At 44.0% G+C, this 19,856-nt stretch overlaps 1 protein-coding gene and 1 long non-coding RNA gene across 3 annotated transcripts; one reads left to right on the top strand and one right to left on the bottom strand.

Moving 5' to 3' along the window:
• Window positions 1-373: 373 nt before the first annotated feature.
• Window positions 374-5,092, bottom strand: LOC135552566 (uncharacterized). Of its 2 annotated transcripts, XR_010457473.1 has the most exons (5): window positions 4,596-5,092; window positions 4,311-4,457; window positions 2,279-2,352; window positions 1,907-2,100; window positions 374-1,269 (listed from the first exon to the last, which is right to left on the bottom strand). It is a non-coding gene; the product is annotated as an uncharacterized LOC135552566 (long non-coding RNA). The 2 variants fall into 2 exon arrangements; XR_010457472.1 differs by having other exon boundaries at window positions 374-2,100.
• Window positions 5,093-9,406: 4,314 nt separating this feature from the next.
• On the top strand, window positions 9,407-19,501 carry LOC135552563 (homeobox protein SIX5-like). The gene is made up of 3 exons (XM_064984263.1): window positions 9,407-10,184; window positions 11,503-12,959; window positions 14,815-19,501. Exons 1-3 carry the CDS (start codon window positions 9,493-9,495, stop codon window positions 15,504-15,506), a joined length of 2,841 nt encoding a protein of 946 aa, XP_064840335.1. The 5' UTR covers window positions 9,407-9,492; the 3' UTR covers window positions 15,507-19,501.
• The last annotated feature ends 355 nt before the right edge of the window (window positions 19,502-19,856 follow it).

Below are 19,856 nucleotides of genomic sequence, written 5' to 3'. Positions count from 1 at the left end.
AAATAAAAACAAGATCATTGTGCCATCTGTTTTTGAAATGATTTATACTTTTACTTACATTTCAAACCAAATACTTTTACTCAAGTATTTTACTGGGTGACTTTCTCCCATTTTCTATTAAAGTATGACGATTGAGTATATTTTTTCCACCACTGACCATATTCCTTCCCTGTCAGGGGTTCACTGTCCAGTTTCCTGTGCAGTGTCCCACTGCAACCTGACAGTTTCGGGATAAGTGTGATGACCATCGTCTTTAACCCCTGCCTAGACTATAGATCTCTTAGTCATGCACCATGCATGAACTACTTTATTTCTGTCCTGCTAATGGTGAATTTGAGTAAGAATCGGTCAAATACACCTTGATCACCACATCTTCTGGTAATACTACGTTTTATTATGCATAAGATACCATTACACTTTGGTACATCAACACCTTTGAGATTTCATAAAAACGAATGGCAAATCTTGTACAATTCTGGGCATGTTAGTTGCTGACAACATCTTGGGAAAAATACAATTCAATAAAAAAGGAACGAATGAATCAATTGCTTTTGTATCCACATTTTCTCTTCTGAAACTCACTCAACCAGGAGTGACACAACAAATGACAGATCACCTGCGTTCATGAGTCAAACTGTTAGAAGTGGCGATGAGGATTAGTACAATGAAGCTCAGACAAGACGTGATATCTACATGAAAAGTGCACTGTCACCACCTGGGCAGCCGGTTTGAACTGTATGCTGTCAATGTGCACAACTGATGTTTCGACATTCTAATCAAATCTTATTGGTCACATACACATGGTTAGCAGATGTTAATGCGAGTGTAGTGAAATGCTTGTGCTTCTAGTTCCGACAGTGCAGTAATATATAACAAATCCAAAATAATTACCTAATACACACAAATCTAAAGGGATGGTATAAGAATATGTACGTATAAATATATGGATGAGCAATGACCACACGGCATAGGCAAGATGCAATACATTGTATAAAATACAGTATATACATATGAGAAGAGTATGTAAGATGTAAACATTATTAAAGTGGCATTAAAGTAACTAGTGATCCAGTTATTAAAGTGGCCAATGATTTCAAGTCTGTATGTAGGCAGCAGCCTCTCTGTTTTGGTTGTTTAACAGTCTGTGATGGCCTTGAGATAGCTGTTTTTCCCCAGTCGGTCCCAGTGATGCGTTGTACAGACCGCACGATCCTCCGGAGAGCCTTGCGGTTGTGTTAGGGTGTTAGAAGCAGTGGAAGTTTCCAGAATCTAAAACAGGGACACGACACAAAAACAAACAGCTTCTATGGTACAATAACCAATGAACTAACAGATATTCAAATAAACTGAACATTTTGTCAGTAGTACAAATAGATATTTTGTTGTTGCTTGAATTCAAAAGCATGGGATTTATTTTAGAAAGTTTGATAGAACACTGGCTTGGGATGATAATTGACATTTGATGAACATTGTTGTGATTTTTATGACTGCCTATTATTCATATAGAATCTAGGATGTGATGGGCAATTGAGGTACAACTCAAAATTCTGAGGACATCAATTTAGGAACGCTTGCTTTCTACATCCACTGAATAAAAGGACATTTACATTAAATACATCGACAATGTATTTGTAACAAGGCAAAAACATTGTGCTTTTCTCATCTCTCCTCATTCAATATACAGTAAATTCTACTTTTCTTTTTTTTTTGCTAGGGGCGTCTGTCATGACGTCTCTAGCACGGAGATGCAGTGCCTTAGACCGCTGTGCCACAAGAGATGTCATACGCTAGAGTCGGTCCTAGGTGATACTGCCTCCTTCCCCAGTTGCAGCTCTCTATAGTCCAACCCATACCTCCCTGACCAGCACAAAATAAAGTTATTAATCGCAATGACACTGTCCCTCACCCTGGGTTCGTAATCAGACTGGAGGTCTATGTTGAACCCATCTGCCCACACCCCTTGACAGTGTGACAGCATCACAGTCCTACAACTTGTCCAGATGAAAGTCTTCCTCTGGGAAGTGCCCCACGGTCTTTGTGCGGGGCCTGACAAACGCAAAGTACTTGTTCTCACGTTCAAAGTATCACTTCTCCTTCACACTGTAAGGAAAGAGAGAGTGGAGACATCAAGTACATTTATGACAGAGAAACTCACCAGGTCTGCACCTCCCCACAGGTTTATTACCAGAAAGACAAGTCAAGATGTTCACTGTTTAGAGGTACCTTACATGTCAGACACCATGTGATGAAGTCACAAAATTACATCCATTGCCCTCACCTGCCCGTCATGTTTCCCAAGAGGCTCGTTGTACTTCACTCCCACCCAATGACCTGGCTTGAAATCTACTATACCTGCAAGACAGAAAATAAGTTGGAAGGAGTGGCTTAAGTATTCATAACTCGACTTATTCCACATGTTGTTTTGTTACAGCCCGAAAACATTGATTAAAAAAATTCAACCATATACCCCATAATGGAAAAAGTGAAAACCTGTTTAGACATTTTTTCTAATTTATTTAAAATGAAATACAGAAATCTCTCAAGAACATACACTACCGTTCAGGTTTGGAGCCACTTAGAAATTCTAGTTTTTGAAAGAAAAGTACATTTTTTTGTCCATTAAAATATATATATATTTTTTTTAAATCAGAAATACAGTGTAGACATGGTTAATGTTGTAAATGACTATTGTAGTCGGGAAAAGGCTGATTTTTTTTTAATGGAAAATCTACAAAGGCGTACAGAGGCTCATTATCAGCAACTTTCACTCATGTGTTCCAATGGCACGGTGGGTTAGCTAATCCAAGCTGATCATTTTAAAAGGCTAATTGATCATTAGAAAACCCTTTTGCAGTTATATTAGCACAGCTGAAAACTGTTGTACTGATTAAAGAAGCAATAAAACTGGTCTTATTTAGATTAGTTGAGTATCTGGAGCATCAGCATTTGTGGGTTTGAGTACAGGCTCAAAATGGCCAGAAACAAAAGACCTTTTTTCTGAGACTCAGTCTATTCTTGTTCTGAGAAATGAAGGCTATTCCATGCAAGAAATTGCCAAGAAACTGAACATCTCGTACAACGCTGTGTACTACTCCCTTCACAAAACAGCGCAAACTGGCTCTTACTGATAATGGGCCTCTGTACACCTATGTAGATATTACATCAATTATTATTTTTTTTTTTTAAATCAGCTGTTTCAAACTACAATAGTCATTTACAACATTAACAATGTCTACACTGTATTTCTGATGAATTTGATGTTATTTTAAATGGACAAAATGTTTTTCCTTTTCTTCCAAAAACAAGGGCATTTCTAAGTGACCCCAAACTTTTGAACGGTAGTGTACGTGGTGAGTTGATGCTTATTTCAGCTACTTTGTATGCGTTGTTTGTTGGCAACTTTGTACTTTACAAAGTTTATTGAACAGATTCCAGAAATTATACCCAACCATGCTGTGGTCAGCAATCATGTGAGTGTTGCAATCGCTTGTGGAGGGTGTAAGGGGTCAGCAGGGGGAGGCACAGGGGTCTCAGCCTGGCTTTAAACGTACTGTAATGAAACAGCAGGGATTAGGTCTCGAACCCTCGACCTTGGAGCCTGAGGTCCGGCGTGCCATCGACTGTGCCACAAAAGCATGCTCCACGGCAGAGTCGATTTCCACGCTTATAAACCCAGGGTCGTTACACTATTCCCTCCTTTCAAAGAGCGAGTCCTCGCGCTAGCTTGCGACTCTACGTCTTACTGGAACGCGCTCACCGGCCAAGCACACGCACTGTCGTGGATGCAAGTGTGATCACTTCTGACACCAGTGTAATGAAACAGCAGGGAGCAGGTCTCAAACCCTCGACCTTCTAGCCCGAGGTCCGGCGTGCCATCGACTGTGCCGCAAAAGCATGCTCCACGGCAGAGTTGATGGATATATTTTCTGTCACTCAAATACAGATGTGGCAAAATGTATAGAATTGCAAAAGAAAAACAGCTAATTATTATTTGCACCATATGACAAAATGTGTAAAATAGCAGGAAATAAGCTTTAAACCTGCAAAATTCTTTCCACCAATAAGAGGGGTGTGAACAGTGTGCCATGAACCGCGCTTGTGCCCATAGAAATAGGTGTGGCGTGCGCGGGATGTTCCCCAATGTTGGAAGGGGAGCCCAGAGTGAAAATGTTTGGGAACCCCTGGGTTAAGAGACCCTATCAACAGATTCAACAGTAGGTCCCAACTTACTCCACTGTGAACAATACTAAACAGGGGACATACCCTGTGGGTGTCATGTGAGCAGTGTCTCAGAACACAGAAGTACATACATTCCTTTTGCAGTCATCATGCACAGGGTAGGAACCTAGCAGGGCCTGGTTGTCGTCCAGCTTCTGCATGAACTTGTCGGTGGTGGTGAAGAAAAGCTGTAGTTCCATACTGGAAGCCGGGGTACCCAGAACCATCTCCAATTTACCCTGGAGGAAAACGTAGACTGAAAAACTGCATCACATGGCCACAGGCTGTGCTGCAACGGCAGCAGGAAGAGGGACAATACATTATTACGTTTCAGAGGCACGAAGACCAATCAGACATGACCAACATAATTTAGCTACCTTGAATTTGGCGATGGTGTTTCCCCTATTGTATCGTTTATTCCCCTCGAACGAAATGATGGTACAGGTCAAACGCAACGATACCGTGGGATTGGTGATCAGTCACGCCATTGTCCATTTTCAAGGTTTAGTTTCGCCGGCGTTTAATTTCCTCAGGCAACAAAGACCACTTCATCAAATACAACAGTAAGCTTGCATTGTTTACCCGATTAAAAAGCACACAACTAGTTAAAGTTTTGAAATAGCAACGTTAGTAGCACGCACTCAGCAAGTTACACAAACTTAGCTAACGTGAGTCCTTCCAGTTCCAGCTTGGTCCCTCACAAATATTTACATGTTCTTTTGAGCTTTTCTTGACGATCTCTGTAAACAAATTTCTACTATCAGTTCACTGGGTGTTTTTTGATTAAATCAATTCAGGTACCATGTGCTGTATAATCTCAGTGAACGGGGTGGTTGTTTTGTTTCCCTCGACGCCGTCACAGATCCTGCAACTCCCAGTTCTGGAAGTTTATACCCGCCCACAAACACAGTGAACCAGTCATGTCGTTAAAATGTCGGGTGGGTATTTAGGTTGACCAATTGGGTAGCACATTTCTAAGACGTCGTAACAGGAAGAAATTCATTTTGGGTGCCAATGATGTTGACGGAGGGGGACTTTCATGATTAGAACCAATCATCAATGTTGGAATTAAAGCTGGGTTTTGGTGAAAGTGCCACACCCAAATTATGGAAGTACCAACTGTATCCACGTAGTCGCGCCATAAACCATGGTATAAAGCCCATATTGTTACTTTTGTAACAAAGTCATGCAACGTTAGCTATATACATCGTTACAAACAATGTTCAATTGTGATAAGAGCATTTTTTATTAGAGCATTGAATGATTTTAAAGTTAGTCTCTGTTGATTTAATTTTAAAAAACACATTTATTTTCATTTTGTCAAGTGTGGAATAAGATAAAATTGTCCTTCCGTGCTAAGGTGCTCACTGCTCTGTGACATATTAATCACAGGGAGAAAGAGACACATGGTTACCTTTGAAAAGTTATTACCAGGCCTTGCCTTTGACATATAATGGTTGTCTACTCCAATATCTACTCATTGATTTATGAATGGGAAATAAATGGATCAGACAGGAACATAAAATAACATCTGTGCATCAAATTAGAATTTAGGACTGAGAGAAGAAAAGAAAAGATCACAAAAAGGAGTATGGGGTGCAGCCAGAAGACAGACAGCTTCCCCACCACCCCCACCCCCAGATGAAAAGTTTACATTCCTGTTTCAAGCTGAGATGGGGTGTTTGGCCTTGCCTCATTACACTCTGTCTGTCTGCACATCCAGGTGTACGTGCTGCTTTTCACAGTAGGTCACAGCTCTCTCTCTCTCTCTCTCTCTCTCTCTCTCTCTCTCTCTCTCTCACACACATACCATCTCTCTCACCTGGTCACATTCTTCATTCTCCGGGGAACTCGTAAAAGTCACAAATGCACACATTGTCTGACATTCTTCTATTTAGACAAACTAGCTCTTGTGCCAACCCCACTGTCAGAATGATGGGCACTTTTCAATGAACATAACAATTCTGCATATTTTAACTCTAAAACATTCACATCATGGTGTGTATGTGTGTGTGTTGCACTGAGAGTATTTGCATAAAGAAACAACACCAGGTGCCCATTCAGATGCCCGCTGAGGAACTGGAGAGACAACTATCAACCACCCAAAGTCTAAACACACAGCAAGGAAAGAACAAACAGAACACAAACAGAGGCGGTGCAGGGCCGAGTTCACCAGTAGAACTATCTTACAGATGGCAAGAGCTGATCCTGCTCAATCAACTGTTCATGTGAAATCAACAGACTTTGAGATCAGTAAACAAATGGACGCATCTACAGTGCATTTGGAAAGTATTCAGACTCGTTCACTTTTTTCCACATTTTGGTACGTTATAGCCTTATTCTAAAATTGATGAAATTGTTTTGTTTACTGCACACAATACCCCATAATGACAAAGCAAAAATACAATTCTGAAATGTCACATTTATATAAGTATTCAGACCCTTTATTCAGTACCTTCTTGAAGCACCTTTGGCAGCGAGTCTCCTTGGGTATGACACTGCAAGCTTGGCACACCTGTATTTGGGGGGTTTCTGCCATCCTTCTCTGCAGATCCTCTCAAGCTCTGTCAGGTTGGATGGGGAGCGTCGCTGCACAGCTATCTTCAGGTCTCTCCAGAGATGTTCGATCGGGTTCAAGTCCGGGCTCTGGCTGGGCCACTCAAGGACATTCAGAGACTCCACTCCTGCGTTGTCTTGGCTGCCTACATAAAGCTGTCCCAACACAGCAGAGTCCTAACAGCAGTCTCTACACCTTGCCACTGCTACATCTGGGAATCAGCGAAGCCTTGTCTGGCAGCGAAACAGTTAATTTAGCCTCATTTACTGCCTTTAAAAAACTGATATGACTGACTTGCTTAAACAAATGTGGTTTCTACTGACAATTGAGATGTACAAACTATGGCATAAGGGGACGACAAGCAGATAAGAGGCAATCCGTAATTTCGATTAAGACATTAATGAGCAAGCTAGGACGGATGTAGTCAATATACTTATTTGTTCACCACTTTTGAAATGTACAGAGACAGAACATGGTCTGTTCTTACAATGTTCTCCCTGTATACCAAGTCAGAAACGTAGGATATAAAAATGGGGCATATAAGCAGACAACGAAAGCTTTTACAATATTCTATGATTACATTTCTCTAAAACAGGTTATAGTCTGGATGTGCACCACCAAGTCAGAACAGTAGGTGAGATTCAGAGGTGAAAATAGACCCTGGATTTTGGAGCTGCCCTACTCAAGAAAGCATGTTTGTATGGAGGCTTTATTAAATAAATTATATACAGTTGAAGTCAGAAGTTTACATACACCTTAGCCAAATACATTTAAACTCAGTTTTTCACAATTTAATCAGAGTAAAAATTCCCTGTCTTAGGTCAGTTAGGATCACCACTTTATTTTAAGAATGTGAAATGTCAGAATAATAGTAGAGACTGTTTTTTTTCCAGCTTTTATTTCTTTCATCGCATTCCCAGTGGGTCAGAAGTTTACATACACTCAATTAGTATTTCGTAGCATTGCCTTTAAATTGTTTAACTTGGGTCAAATGTTGTGGGTAGACTTCCACAAGCTTCCCAAAATAAGTTGGGTGAATTATGGTCCATTCCCCCCTGACAGAGCTGGTGTAACTGAGTCAGGTTTGTAGGCCTCCTTGCTCGCACATGCTTTTTCAGTTCTGCCCACAAATGTACCAGTTTCCTCCAGCATCTTCACAGGGTCCTTTGCTGTTGTTCTGGGAATGATTTGCACTTTCCACACCAAAGTATGTTAATCTCTAGGAGCCTCCTTCCTGAGCGGTATGACGGCTGAGTGGTCCCATGGTGTTTATACTTGCGTACTATTGTTTGTACAGATCAACATGGTACCTTCAGGCATTTGGAAATTGCTCCCAAGGATGAACCAGACTTGTGGAGGTCTACAATTTTTTTCTGAGGTCTTGGCTGATTTATTTTGATTTTCCCATGATGTCAAGCAAAGATGCACTGAGTTTGAAGGTAGGCCTTGAAATACAGCCACAGGTACACCTCCAATTGACTCGGATGATGTCAATTAGCCTATCAGAAGCTTCTAAAGCCATGACATCATTTTCTGGAATTTTCCAAGCTGTTAATCGGCACAGTCAACTTAGTGTATGTAAACTTCTGACCCACTGGAATTGTGATATGGTAAATTATAAGTGAAATAATCTGTCTATTAACAAATGTTGGAAGAATTACTCATGTCATGCACAAGTAGATGTCCTAACTGACTTGCCAAAACTATAGTTTGTTAACAAGAAATTTGTGGAGTGGTTGAAAAACGAGTCTTAACAACTCCAACATAAGTGTATGTAAACTTCTGACTTCAACTGTATATATTTTTCATTACATTGTTTGCAAACTGATATGTGACACGTATTAATGCCAAAATAACATGCAAACAGGCAACCTCAATTTTTTTTTTTTTTACAAGAAATTATTTCATTTAGATTATTTTTTTTTGTGTGGTAAAAACAGAGCCCCACCTGCCCTGAATGATGGGTAGCCACTGCACCTGAGCTCAATTTCGAGTCTCATAGCAAAGGGTCTGAAATCTTATGTAAATAAGCTATTTCTGTTTTTTTTTATATACACATTGCTAACATTTCAAAAAACACTTTTTCATTTTGTCATTATGGAGTATTGTGTGTAGATTGATGAGGGCAAAAAATATTTACCTTTTAGAATAAGGCTGTAACGTAACAAAATGTGGAAAAAGTGGAGGGGTCTGAATACTTTCCGAATGCACTGTAGATGTGAAGCAATAAGTCTTGCCTGGACACAGCCCTGAGCAGTGGTATATTTCCCATATACCACACCCCCTCTTGCCTATTTGCTTAAATATACCACAGCTGTCAGCCAATCAGCATTTAGCTCATCTGGAATACTTACCCACCACATCGCCTGGCCCTAGCAAATCCTGATCCTCAGTAGACAGGCTGAAAAGTGTTTGCTGAAGAAAAAAAAGAAGGCTGTAGGCCTATTTAATACAATCTGATAACAACATCAGATTGTCAACAAAATAATGTGGATGTTCAATCTTGAATTAAGCAATAACATTTATCTACCAGTAGCCTAATAAAAAGGTATTGAACAGGCAGTGCTATAATACATCTTCGAATGGGAGATTGACGAGGTTAGGGGCGTGTGTGACGCGTGTAGCTGTGGCAGACACTCGTCCACGGAGAATAGAAGAGAGAGAGAGAGCGTGCAGGGGAGGGAGGAGGAACTAAAAGAAAAAAGTTCAAACTAAAAATGGCTTCCTTGTCTTTGGAGTCTGCAGAACAATCCGAGAATAGCACGGAGGAGTCTACCCAAGAGGCCGCTCTGGTAAAAGAGGAGACGGATCCGGATGAAGTTTCAGAACAATTGCTCAAAACTTTCCAGAACTCGGCGCTCAGCTTTTCGACAGATCAAGTAGCATGTCTGTGCGAAGCCCTTCTACAGGCGGGCAATGTGGATCGCCTGTGGAGATTCCTATCAACCATCCCTCCTTCGGCTGAGCTGCTACGTGGCAACGAGACGCTGCTCAAGGCCCAGGCACTGGTCGCTTTCCACCGGGAAGAATTCAAGGAGCTGTACGCAATATTGGAAAGCCACGACTTCCACCCCAGCAACCATGGGTTCCTGCAGGACCTCTACTTGCAGGCGCGCTACAAGGAGGCGGAGAGGTCCCGAGGTCGTAGCCTGGGCGCCGTGGACAAGTATCGGCTTCGGAAGAAGTTTCCCCTGCCGAAAACAATCTGGGATGGAGAGGAGACTGTGTATTGTTTCAAAGAGAAGTCTCGCAATGCACTGAAAGAGTGTTACAAAGGCAACAGGTACCCCACTCCAGACGAGAAGAAAAACTTGGCCAAAGTGACTGGACTCTCCCTCACGCAAGTTAGCAATTGGTTCAAGAACCGACGGCAGAGAGACCGAACCCCGTCCGGTACCAACAGCAAAAGGTAGGCTATGCATTCATTTTATACATCTTGTAACCACGTACCCCGTGAAAACCTTTATTTGAAACAACGTTTCATACACGATTGCATGTCAAATATCAATGTCAAAATGGTTCCTCTTAAAATAAAATAAAACGTTTATGTAGTGTCATTTGCATAGTTGTTTATTGTTAGAGGCAGGCAAACTATGGGAGTTAATATAGACTATACTGCTGTACACCGCACACACACACGCTGTCCAAATATTTAATTTGTTTATTTGAGTCAAATTAATGTTCACCGAGATTCTCCTGCTCATATGAGTAGGAGTGAGCGCTAGAAAGTAGCCTAACGTGGTAACCAATTCTTACCTAAATGGATCTGTTAGCGGCAATATTATTTTAGTGTTCCAAACATGTTCTATGTAATGCAGACTTTTCTAAATAATGGGCTCGACTGTGCGGTTAATCTCAACTACGGTTCATGTTCAGCATATTTAAATCAAATTCCATCAATCCCTGCAGTAACTCCATCAATCTGCGCATGAACTCTTTGACAGTGATAACGCCACACATGTCTTAGAGAGCACGATTGGGAGCAAGAGCATGTTGCTTTGTTGTGAAATGTGAGATCCGGGCGCCCATTGTGGCTCAAGTTTCCTGAAATCCTGCACCGCAAAGTCTCCCGACGGACCTCGGCGCGCTGCCGATGCTCTGCACCGCTGGGGGAGCGGGAGCGAACATAGAGGAAATGGTGTTGATGCTGGGAAACAAAAGGAGGAAATATATCTAAAACCTTTAAAATGTCTTCAGCTCTCCTGTGCACATTTTAAACCCCAAAAACGTTTTATTTTACTGCAGGACTACAGGCTCGCTTTGGCCAGGGAAGTTGGCAGCTTAAATGCAACACAGCTACACAGGAAATTGGGTTTTCAATGTGTCAGTTGTTGATGTACTTTATTCCCATGTGTAGAGAGGAAGGTGTGTGTGTGGAGAGATAAAAAAAGAATGCCGATCATCCCCCATGCAGTCCTGTCTTTATCTTCTCTATGGGCAGTGGGCGGCTGGGGGACTGTGTTAACCATACTGCTTTAGTGCACCAGGATAGTTGAGGACATACACATCACACACTGTGTAAACCATAGGATCAAAGGAGATTCACAGACTGTTATTGACCTACCATATGTTGTGTGTTGTAACATTCAAATCCATTTCTCCTCTTTTTCCATTCCATCTATCATGCAATCCTTGCCTACTCCCCCTTTTTCCATATGCTGTCTCTGTTCATTGTCTCACTCACCCTCCCTATCTTTCTCCTCTGCTCTTCCCCCGTGTTTTCTCAGTGAGTCCGATGGTAACCACAGCACAGACGATGAGGGTGATGACATCTCAGACAAACCAGAGGACATTGTGGGCTCCACAGCCTCCATCTCCCTCTCTGGCACCCCCTGCAGCACTGGAGGCCAGCTCTTCCTCAACGGGGCAGGTGGGTTCCTCACCGCCTCCCACCCCTTACTCATCAACGGGGGCTCCCTGATCTCCGGGGCAGGGGGTGGCGTCATCATCAACGGGCTGACCCTGAGCGATGGTCACACGGTTACCCTCAGCCCCATATCGGCTAACTCACCTCTGCTCTTCAATGGAGCGCAGGTCATATCCAAGAGCAGTGAGGATATGGGTCTTGAGGGCCAGGGGGTTATGGCCATGGAGGCCCAGCCCAGCTCTGCCATCTCCCTCCCTCTGACAGAGGATCTTAAGACGGACAATGTAAGCCTGACGAACCCTTCAACCATCCCCACCCTGGACTTCATCAATGTCCCAGAGGGGATGGTTCTCAAAGCCGAGGACATCCAGACAGTCTCTCCTTCCTCCTTGTCTTCCCCCTCAACATTCTCCCCCACCTCCCTTTCCTCCCTGGTTCTGACTCAAAATGGCTGCCTCTCCGACACCCTCACCCTTCCGGTCTCTATGTCCTCTCCGGGCGTGGTCATCTCCAGCCCTGTAGTGGGCCTCCCCAGCCAGCAGGGGGAGTATGTGGTGTTTGCCACGGCTGGTTCTCAGCTCACCCCCTCCAGCTCCATCTGCCAGGTGGTGTCCTCCTACAGCTACTCCACCCCACAGGTATTCTCCCTGCCTCAGGTGGTGCCCTCCATCCAGGGTGTCCCCGTATCCCAACTGGTCCAACACACACCTGGAGGCCAGGTGTCCCAGTGTCCCCAGTTAATCCCTGTGTCCCCCCTCACCTCCTCTCTCCCCCAGGGCACCCTCTCCCAGTTCCAGGCCCACCAGACTCTGAACATCGCCCCCCGCCTCGCCCAACCCCTCCCCCAGCATCATACTAGTTCCTCTACGTTGGGAGAGGGAACCACCATCCTCTCCCTTTCCCAGCTCCCCAACGGACAGCTCCCCCAGGGACTCACACTCCAGCTGGGTGAACAGACCTCAGCTACCATCCCCACTCTGACCCAGATCCAGTCCCCACTAGGCCATCACCAGATCATCTCTCAGTCCAAAGAGACAATCCCAGGCCAGTTGGTTCCCCTCTCCCTGCCCCAGCTGGTGCCCGTCTCCTCCACGGGACAACTCTCCTTCCCTCAGGTGGGCCCGTCCACCCCTTCTCTATCTGGATCTGGTGGAGCCTTCCAGATCCTAACCTCGGCCCCTGGAGGTGGGATGACTCAGGGGCCCTTCAGGATAAACCAGCTGGGACCCCTCCAGACTGTAGGCCCCCCGACCAGCATGGCTCCTGGTGTCCAGCTCCTCAACTCTGGGGTCATTCAGCTCCCCTCCGCCTCGCCAGGTAACTTAAGACTTGGACACACGGAGAAGACTGACTGCCGATTGGTACTGTCGGCATTCAACCTTTTGTTGTTCACATCATACCGATCAACCGCTGATCAGATCGTTAAAATACTCCAGGCCACAAGGTGGCAGTAGCTTTAAGCTTAGTTTGGCTTTTGCTTGATAGCTAGTGTTAGCGAACTATCAAGGTTTGCTAATGTTATTGCTAGCAAGCTAGAATTTGTAGAAAGCCCATGTGGCCATCTGGCTAGTAACAACTAGATAACTTAAGTAGCTAGCAACATTATAGGTCATTAAATCAACATGGATTTATTTTTGAATGAAGTAGCTGACTGTTAGCTGCCAACAATCAGTGCAGTAGCTAGCTTTGTTGTGCTAACTGGCAAATGGTTATCCTAACTGTTTAGCTAATGTTAGCTAGCAACGGAACTGGCACTGGCAGTATGGGAGAGTGAATGAAGTGATTTATTCATCATCTTACTAGATGGCTAGTTCACAAACTCTAGGTGGCATTCTGGCTTCTCCTTAGTTGTCAGCCATTTGCTTCACCTACGCATACTTTGAACTACAATCCCGGGCACTGTGTTTTAAGGTTTAGAAATGTCATTAATCATCGCTTGCAATATGGCTTTTTGAAATATATGACCCTTATATTTCATCAGTGAGAAAGAGTCCTTCAAATTAAAAAGATACAGTACATTTACTATAGCGGTTTTGTACAGAGCCATGCAGCTGTGTAATGGAACTGAGAGTCATGATAAAGTGCTAGCCAGCTTGGTAAAGCAGCTAGTGTTATGTGCATTGCGCTGCACTTTACCACCCAATGTGTTTCATATGAAGTGTTGTGTGACTGCCTGGCTCAGTTAGCAAGCTAACGTGGGATTGATGTCACCAGGAAAAGGTGCCTTTCCTTGTCTTCTGTTGATCCTCCTTTTTCGGAGAAGGTGGGAGCTGCATCCCAATATGGCGACTGGAGTGTGGGTGTGTTAAGGAAAGTAGTGGGTGTGTGAAGTGCTCTGCTATAGGTTAGACGTTTTTTTGATTGAGTGTTGTTGCTGTCTATGCCCTCCCCATTACCTAGGTCCCTGGACCTCAAAGCCAGTTCCACTGCATGTTTTCATTGCTCCCCTCTAATCAGGGACTGATTTTTAGACCTGGGACATCAGGTGTGTGCAATTAATTATCAGGTAGAACAGAAAACCATCAGGCTTCAGATCTCATAGGGTAAGAGTTGAATACCCCTGATCTGGACTGTATTTGCATGTTTCAAGGTGACATCTAGATGGTTGTCAATATTAGTTATACCATGTGTAGGTTACTATCCTAATTAAAATAAGATCATGGGAGTGGTAAAAAGATCGCCATGTTAGCTACCGCCGGTGACACGACCGTGGTATCACGGGCATGTCCATAACACACCGGTGCACTGGTCGCTGGCTTGTCGACTCGTCGTGCAGCCCAATCAGCCACGTGAAATGGTCTTTCGTGGCAACAAATCTGCCCAATTAGCCGATTCTCTTACCATACACCCACTCGCCCGGTTGCCATGTTGGACTGCAAGCGACCCAGAGTTGTCTTTTTGGATTCCCTACAGGGGGTTCATGCTCTGATCGTCTCACATTCAAGTCGTGAAGAACGTCAAGTTCGTCAGTACGCAACAAGAAGTGTCTTTTTGTTCTAGCAAGAGAATGGCCTCCTACTGTGCTATTGGCAGTCAGTCTTCTCTGGGTGTCTGACATTACTGAGTCATTTGCTTTTTAGGGAAAATATATCGATGTCATTGTTGGTTGATGAAATGCTAACATATTTCCCACTACTAATTCTTCCACTTCCACCTCTCCTCTGTCCTGTAGGGAATCTCCTCTATGGTGGAAGCCCCATCCTGAGTTACCAGAACGGCAAGCTGATCCTAACTATCCCAGCTGGCATCCAGTTCGGCAGCCTGCCCATGAAACCCGTCCCTGAGGCTTCTAACCACCACACCAACGGAGTAGGCCATGGTCTCACCCTCAACCCTGTCATCCAACCTACACCTACCCTCCTTCCAGTCTCCACCTCCGTCCCCACGTCCAACACCCTCCAGACATCCCCCCTCTGCTTCATCAACTCCTCTCCGCTCTACTGCACTCCTGAGATGGGTGTCCCCATCAACCAGTCCCTCTCCACCACCTCTCCACACACCCTGGACCTCTCTGCCACCCACACTCCTCCCAATGCCCTCACCCCAGAGAGCATGCTCTCCCTCAGCCCCATGTGCAGCGGAGTGACCCCCACCACTCAGCTCTCCCACACCACCTGGAGCCCTGTCCCCCTCTCCACCTCTGCCAGCCTGACTATGTTTGACGTCCGTGGGAAGGGAGATCTGCCCGAGGACCCGCCTCTGCTGGACCTACCTGGAGGCGAGGCCCTGCTACTAGGCAGCACCTCTCCAGAACAGGATGTGGACAGGGGGTCGCCGTTGGGGGACCCAGTGGAGATGGATGGAGACCCCAAGATCCTCACCCAGCTACAATCAGTCCCTGTGGATGATGGTTTGGGGCTGTAATCCAGTCCCCCAGCCCACACCACCACAAACTGTTACAGAACAATCTGGAAGGTTTGTTTGTCTGACCTCAGTGCTCCCCTGGCTAGGTTTGCATTGAAGAGTGGACAGGCTTTGACTCATAAGAGAAAGGTGCTTTGACTAAATAAATCCTGTGCCGATGATCTTTTGGATAAACCGTCATGGGATAGGCTGATTGTATGCAACGCAGAATGACCTGGAGGATGGCCTTTCATACAGGCTAGCCTATTCCCTCAACTGTCCACTGCTTAGTCTCCACAATTTAAGCACTCATCTGCCTTCCATAAGCCCAGAGCCCTTCCTGTGTCCAGTCTGAGCACAAAGTTTATTTGTAAGGACATTCAGCTACTTTTGTGCGCACAGACGTCCATTTCAGCCAAGACTATTTGTACTACAAGGGAATGAATGCCTTGGGTTTTATATGTGGTGTTGGTTGAGCAGTATGCCACGGCCAGGCTCTGTCTTAAGTCTCTAAACACAGTCAAATGCAGACACAGACGAGCGTTCAGTCCTGTTGAGTTGGTGGTTCTGCATGGCTGCTCACTCTAGTGCTGGTGTAGTTTTGAGTGCTGCCGAGTATTGCACGGTTTGGCATCGGTGGAGGCTTACAGAGAGTGAACTGACAGTGGCACCAGAGACCCCGGACTTCTAGCATTGAGATGGACTGTGTTCCCCCTCTCTGTCAAAACTGGTCAGCAGTGTCACCGCATCAAGGGCGCCGGCTCATCATTTAACGACATTTTGGTATAAATGCTAAGCGCTATCGCATCTGAGGTATGTAGGAGGAAATGGGAGTCCCCTGAGATTTCTTTGTTCGTTTTGTTTTTTTTACTCTATGCAATCAATGCATGTTCCTCGTGTAGATATGACCATGTGACACAGATATGACATGTATTACAAGCAGTATGTAAGCAAGTCTAATTGGGATAGACCAAGCTTTTATTAAAGACAGCCTTTTTATACACTATGAAATCTCATGCGCGTGCACTACAAAACGCCTGATCACATTGTTGGATATTTCCAGTTGAATGCGCCACAATCGTACACTATTGTATATTGCGTCTATGAATGACAAAAAAAATATTGTGTTCTTATATTACTTGTATGGGTTTGATCTAGACCTAGTAAGTGCCTTATTATCCAGTTGCTGAGGTTGGCGGGCCAGTTTTCTTGCGTTTTATCTTCAAAGTGTAGAATGTGTTCTACTCTTCACAAAATGTAAGCACCATTGACACAAGCTACTTCCCACATTGATGTTGAATGTGAGTTTTGTGATAACCCTTAACCCTCTTGAACTCCAGAGAAACGTAATCTAGTACTCTGTTGCGCGGCAGTTGCATGTTTAGCGTGACTTAACGCCTACCATGACATAATAACCATTGAGATCTCCCTCCTCGCTGTACGTTTTGCACATTTTCGTCCTTGTCATGTTTTACGTCTTTGGCGATGGCCAAATTATTTTCTGAAAACCTGCTGCCTTTGCTCTGTTCTTGACTAATTGCGCTCACTGTTCTGAAAGGGGACGGGATAGGTCGAATCAGCTGGTTAAGTTTCAGGCAGCCTCTGTCTATCCTGATATCAGCAACAGTGAGTCATGAAGCCCTGAGAGCAGGCGACAGGACTCCTAGAATGGAATGCTATCCAGCGAGACGTGGTGCAGATGTTCTCTCCATAAACTTTAAAATACTCACCATCTCTCCATAACCACAGCACAAATGGCAATTATTTCTCTGGCCAACGGTACAACAACACTACTCTTCAGTGTCACTCCCAACTGTATGTTTTTGTTTGTGTATTTAAAGCATGTATCAATCATTTTCTAGTAGTAGCTTTGAATGAAAAAAACGAGCCGTCCATGAGGAAATTGGACAAAGTTAAAAGCATCAATGGACCTTCCCAGGGGCTGGCTGGTTGTACAGTCTCAGAATGTGTACAGTCGTGGCCAAAAGTTGAGAGAGTGACACAAATATTAATTTTCACCAGGTTTGCTGCTAGTGTCTTTTTAGATATTTTTTCAGATGTTACTGTGGAATACTGAAGTATAATTACAAGCATTTCATAAGTGTCAAATGCTTTTATTGACAATGACATGCAGTTGATGCAAAGAGTTGACTGTTCTTTTTCAAGACTTCTGCAATCCGCCCTGGCATGCTGTCAATTAACTTCTGGGCCACATCCTGACTGATGGCAGCTCATTCTTGTATAATCAATGCTTGGCATTTGTCAGAATTTGTGGGTTTTTGTTTGTCCACCTGCCTCTTGAGGATTGACCACAAGTTCTCAATGGGATTAAGGTCTGGGGAGTTTCCTGGTCATGGACCCAACATATCAATGTTTTGTTCCCCGAGCCATTTGGAGCACCTTGCCATAAGGCAAAAGTGATAACTATCATGCTGGAAAAGGCATTGTTCGTCACCAAACTGTTCCTGGATGGTTGGGAGAAGTTGCTCTCTGAGGATATGTTGGTACCATTCTTTATTCATGGCTGTGTTCTTATGCAAAATTGTGAGTGAGCCCACCTCCTTGGCTGAGAAGCAACCCCACACATGAATGGTCTCAGGATGCTTTACTGTTGGCATGACACAGGACTGGTGGTAGCGCTCACCTTGTCTTCTCCGGACAAGCTTTTTTCCAGATGCCTCAAACAATCGGAAAGGGGATTCAACAGAAAAAATGACTTTACCCCAGTCCTCAGCAGTCCAATCCCTGTACCTTTTGCAGAATATCAGGCTGTCACTGATGTTTTTCCTGGAGAGAAGTGGCTTCTTTGCTGCCCTTCTTGACACCAGGCCATCCTCAAAGTCTTCGCCTCACTGTGCGTGCAAATGCACTCACACCTGCCTGCTGCCATTTTTGAGCAAGCTCTGTAATGGTGCCCCGATCCCGCAAACGAATTAACTTTAGGAGACGATCCTGGCGCTTGCTGGACTTTCTTTGGTGCCCTGAAGCCTTCTTCACAACAATTGAACCGCTCTCCTTGAAGTTCTTGATGATCCGATAAATGGTTGATTTAGGTGCAATCTTACTGGCAGCAATATCCTTGCCTGTGAAGCCCTTTTTGTGCAAAGCAATGATGACGCCACATGTTGCCTTACAGGTAATAATGATTGACAGACGAAGAACAATGATTCCAAGCACCACCCTCCATTTTGAAGCTTGCAGTCTGTTATTCGAACTCAATCAGCATGACAGGGTGATCTCCAGCCTTGTCAACACTCACACCTGTGTTAACGAGAGAAACACCGACGTGATGTCAACTGGTCCTTTTGTGGCAGGGCTGAAATGCAGTGGAAATGTTATTTGGGGGGATTCCATTAATTTGCATGGCAAATAGGGACATTGCAATTAATTGCAATTCATCTGATCACTCTTCATAACATTCTGGAGTATATGCAAACTGCGATCATACAAACTGAGTCAGCAGACTTTGAAAATTAATATTTGTGTCATTCTCAACTTTTGGCCACTACTGTAGATAATGATGACATCACCACTTCTCAAATGATATTATACACGTACAATCTGAATAGGATGTTAATACCTGTAGCATTCACGTGCCAAAGGAATGTTGCAAGTTGTTTTTTTATTGGTGTTTGGACTTTTTTTGTTGGTTCGGAGCGGTTTTTGTATACGATAGTGTGCATGAGTTGGACACTAAAGGTGTGTGTGTGTGTGTGTGTTTGTTTTTTTCCATGAGCCCAACCCTTGTCTACATGTAGTGTTTTTTTTTTTCTCTTTCAGTGTGTGGTGCTCCAAAGGCTGTTTGTGCACAATCTCCTACACACACACACACACAACCTTCAGCTAAGTTATCCAAAGATATGAATTTTTTTAATGTACCTTTTAATAGCGAGTAAAGGGACTATTAGATATTTTTAAATGTCTTTTGTCCTCTTTTGAGGTTGGTTTTGTACTTAAAGTTATTTTATTTTTTATATACAGTTTTATTGTGATTCTAATAAACTACATTTAGAATACATTTGTTTTGGGTGGATTTTGTAAATGTGAACGCTTCTCTATTTAAATCTCCATGTGAGATGTGTAGGGGTCAAGGGATCAAACTATTGAGGAGTGCTTACACTACCAAATCACATTTTAGAAGCGCTTTTGCAATTTGGTTTGTAAATTAGATTTAAATACTCTTGTTTGAACAACACAATCATGCTTTCTATCTGGATGAATGGGTACACAACTGAGTACAATCCGGTGTGTGTGACTGTTTTTGTAACCCCCATGCTCTCAGGTTACCAGTGAGTTCAACATTGCCAGGGCGGGACCGGGTATGGATAAGGATATATATATGTTCACACAGACTTATTCACCCAACAGCAG

This window comes from Oncorhynchus masou, chromosome 13 (genome assembly GCF_036934945.1).
Source record: "Oncorhynchus masou masou isolate Uvic2021 chromosome 13, UVic_Omas_1.1, whole genome shotgun sequence".
In the NCBI taxonomy this organism is placed as follows: domain Eukaryota; kingdom Metazoa; phylum Chordata; class Actinopteri; order Salmoniformes; family Salmonidae; genus Oncorhynchus; species Oncorhynchus masou.
The sequence above is the reverse complement of the archived record's forward strand: the minus strand, read 5'-3'. Positions and strand labels throughout refer to the sequence as shown.

Bases quoted from the DNA above. Each gene is read 5' to 3' on its own strand.
- LOC135552563 (XM_064984263.1), top strand. From the start codon at position 9,493: ATGGCTTCCTTGTCTTTGGAGTCTGCAGAACAATCCGAGAATAGCACG. The intron at 10,185-11,502 runs GTAGGCTATGCA...GTGTTTTCTCAG, and splicing joins TCCGGTACCAACAGCAAAAG to TGAGTCCGATGGTAACCACA. The intron at 12,960-14,814 runs GTAACTTAAGAC...TCTGTCCTGTAG, and splicing joins GCTCCCCTCCGCCTCGCCAG to GGAATCTCCTCTATGGTGGA.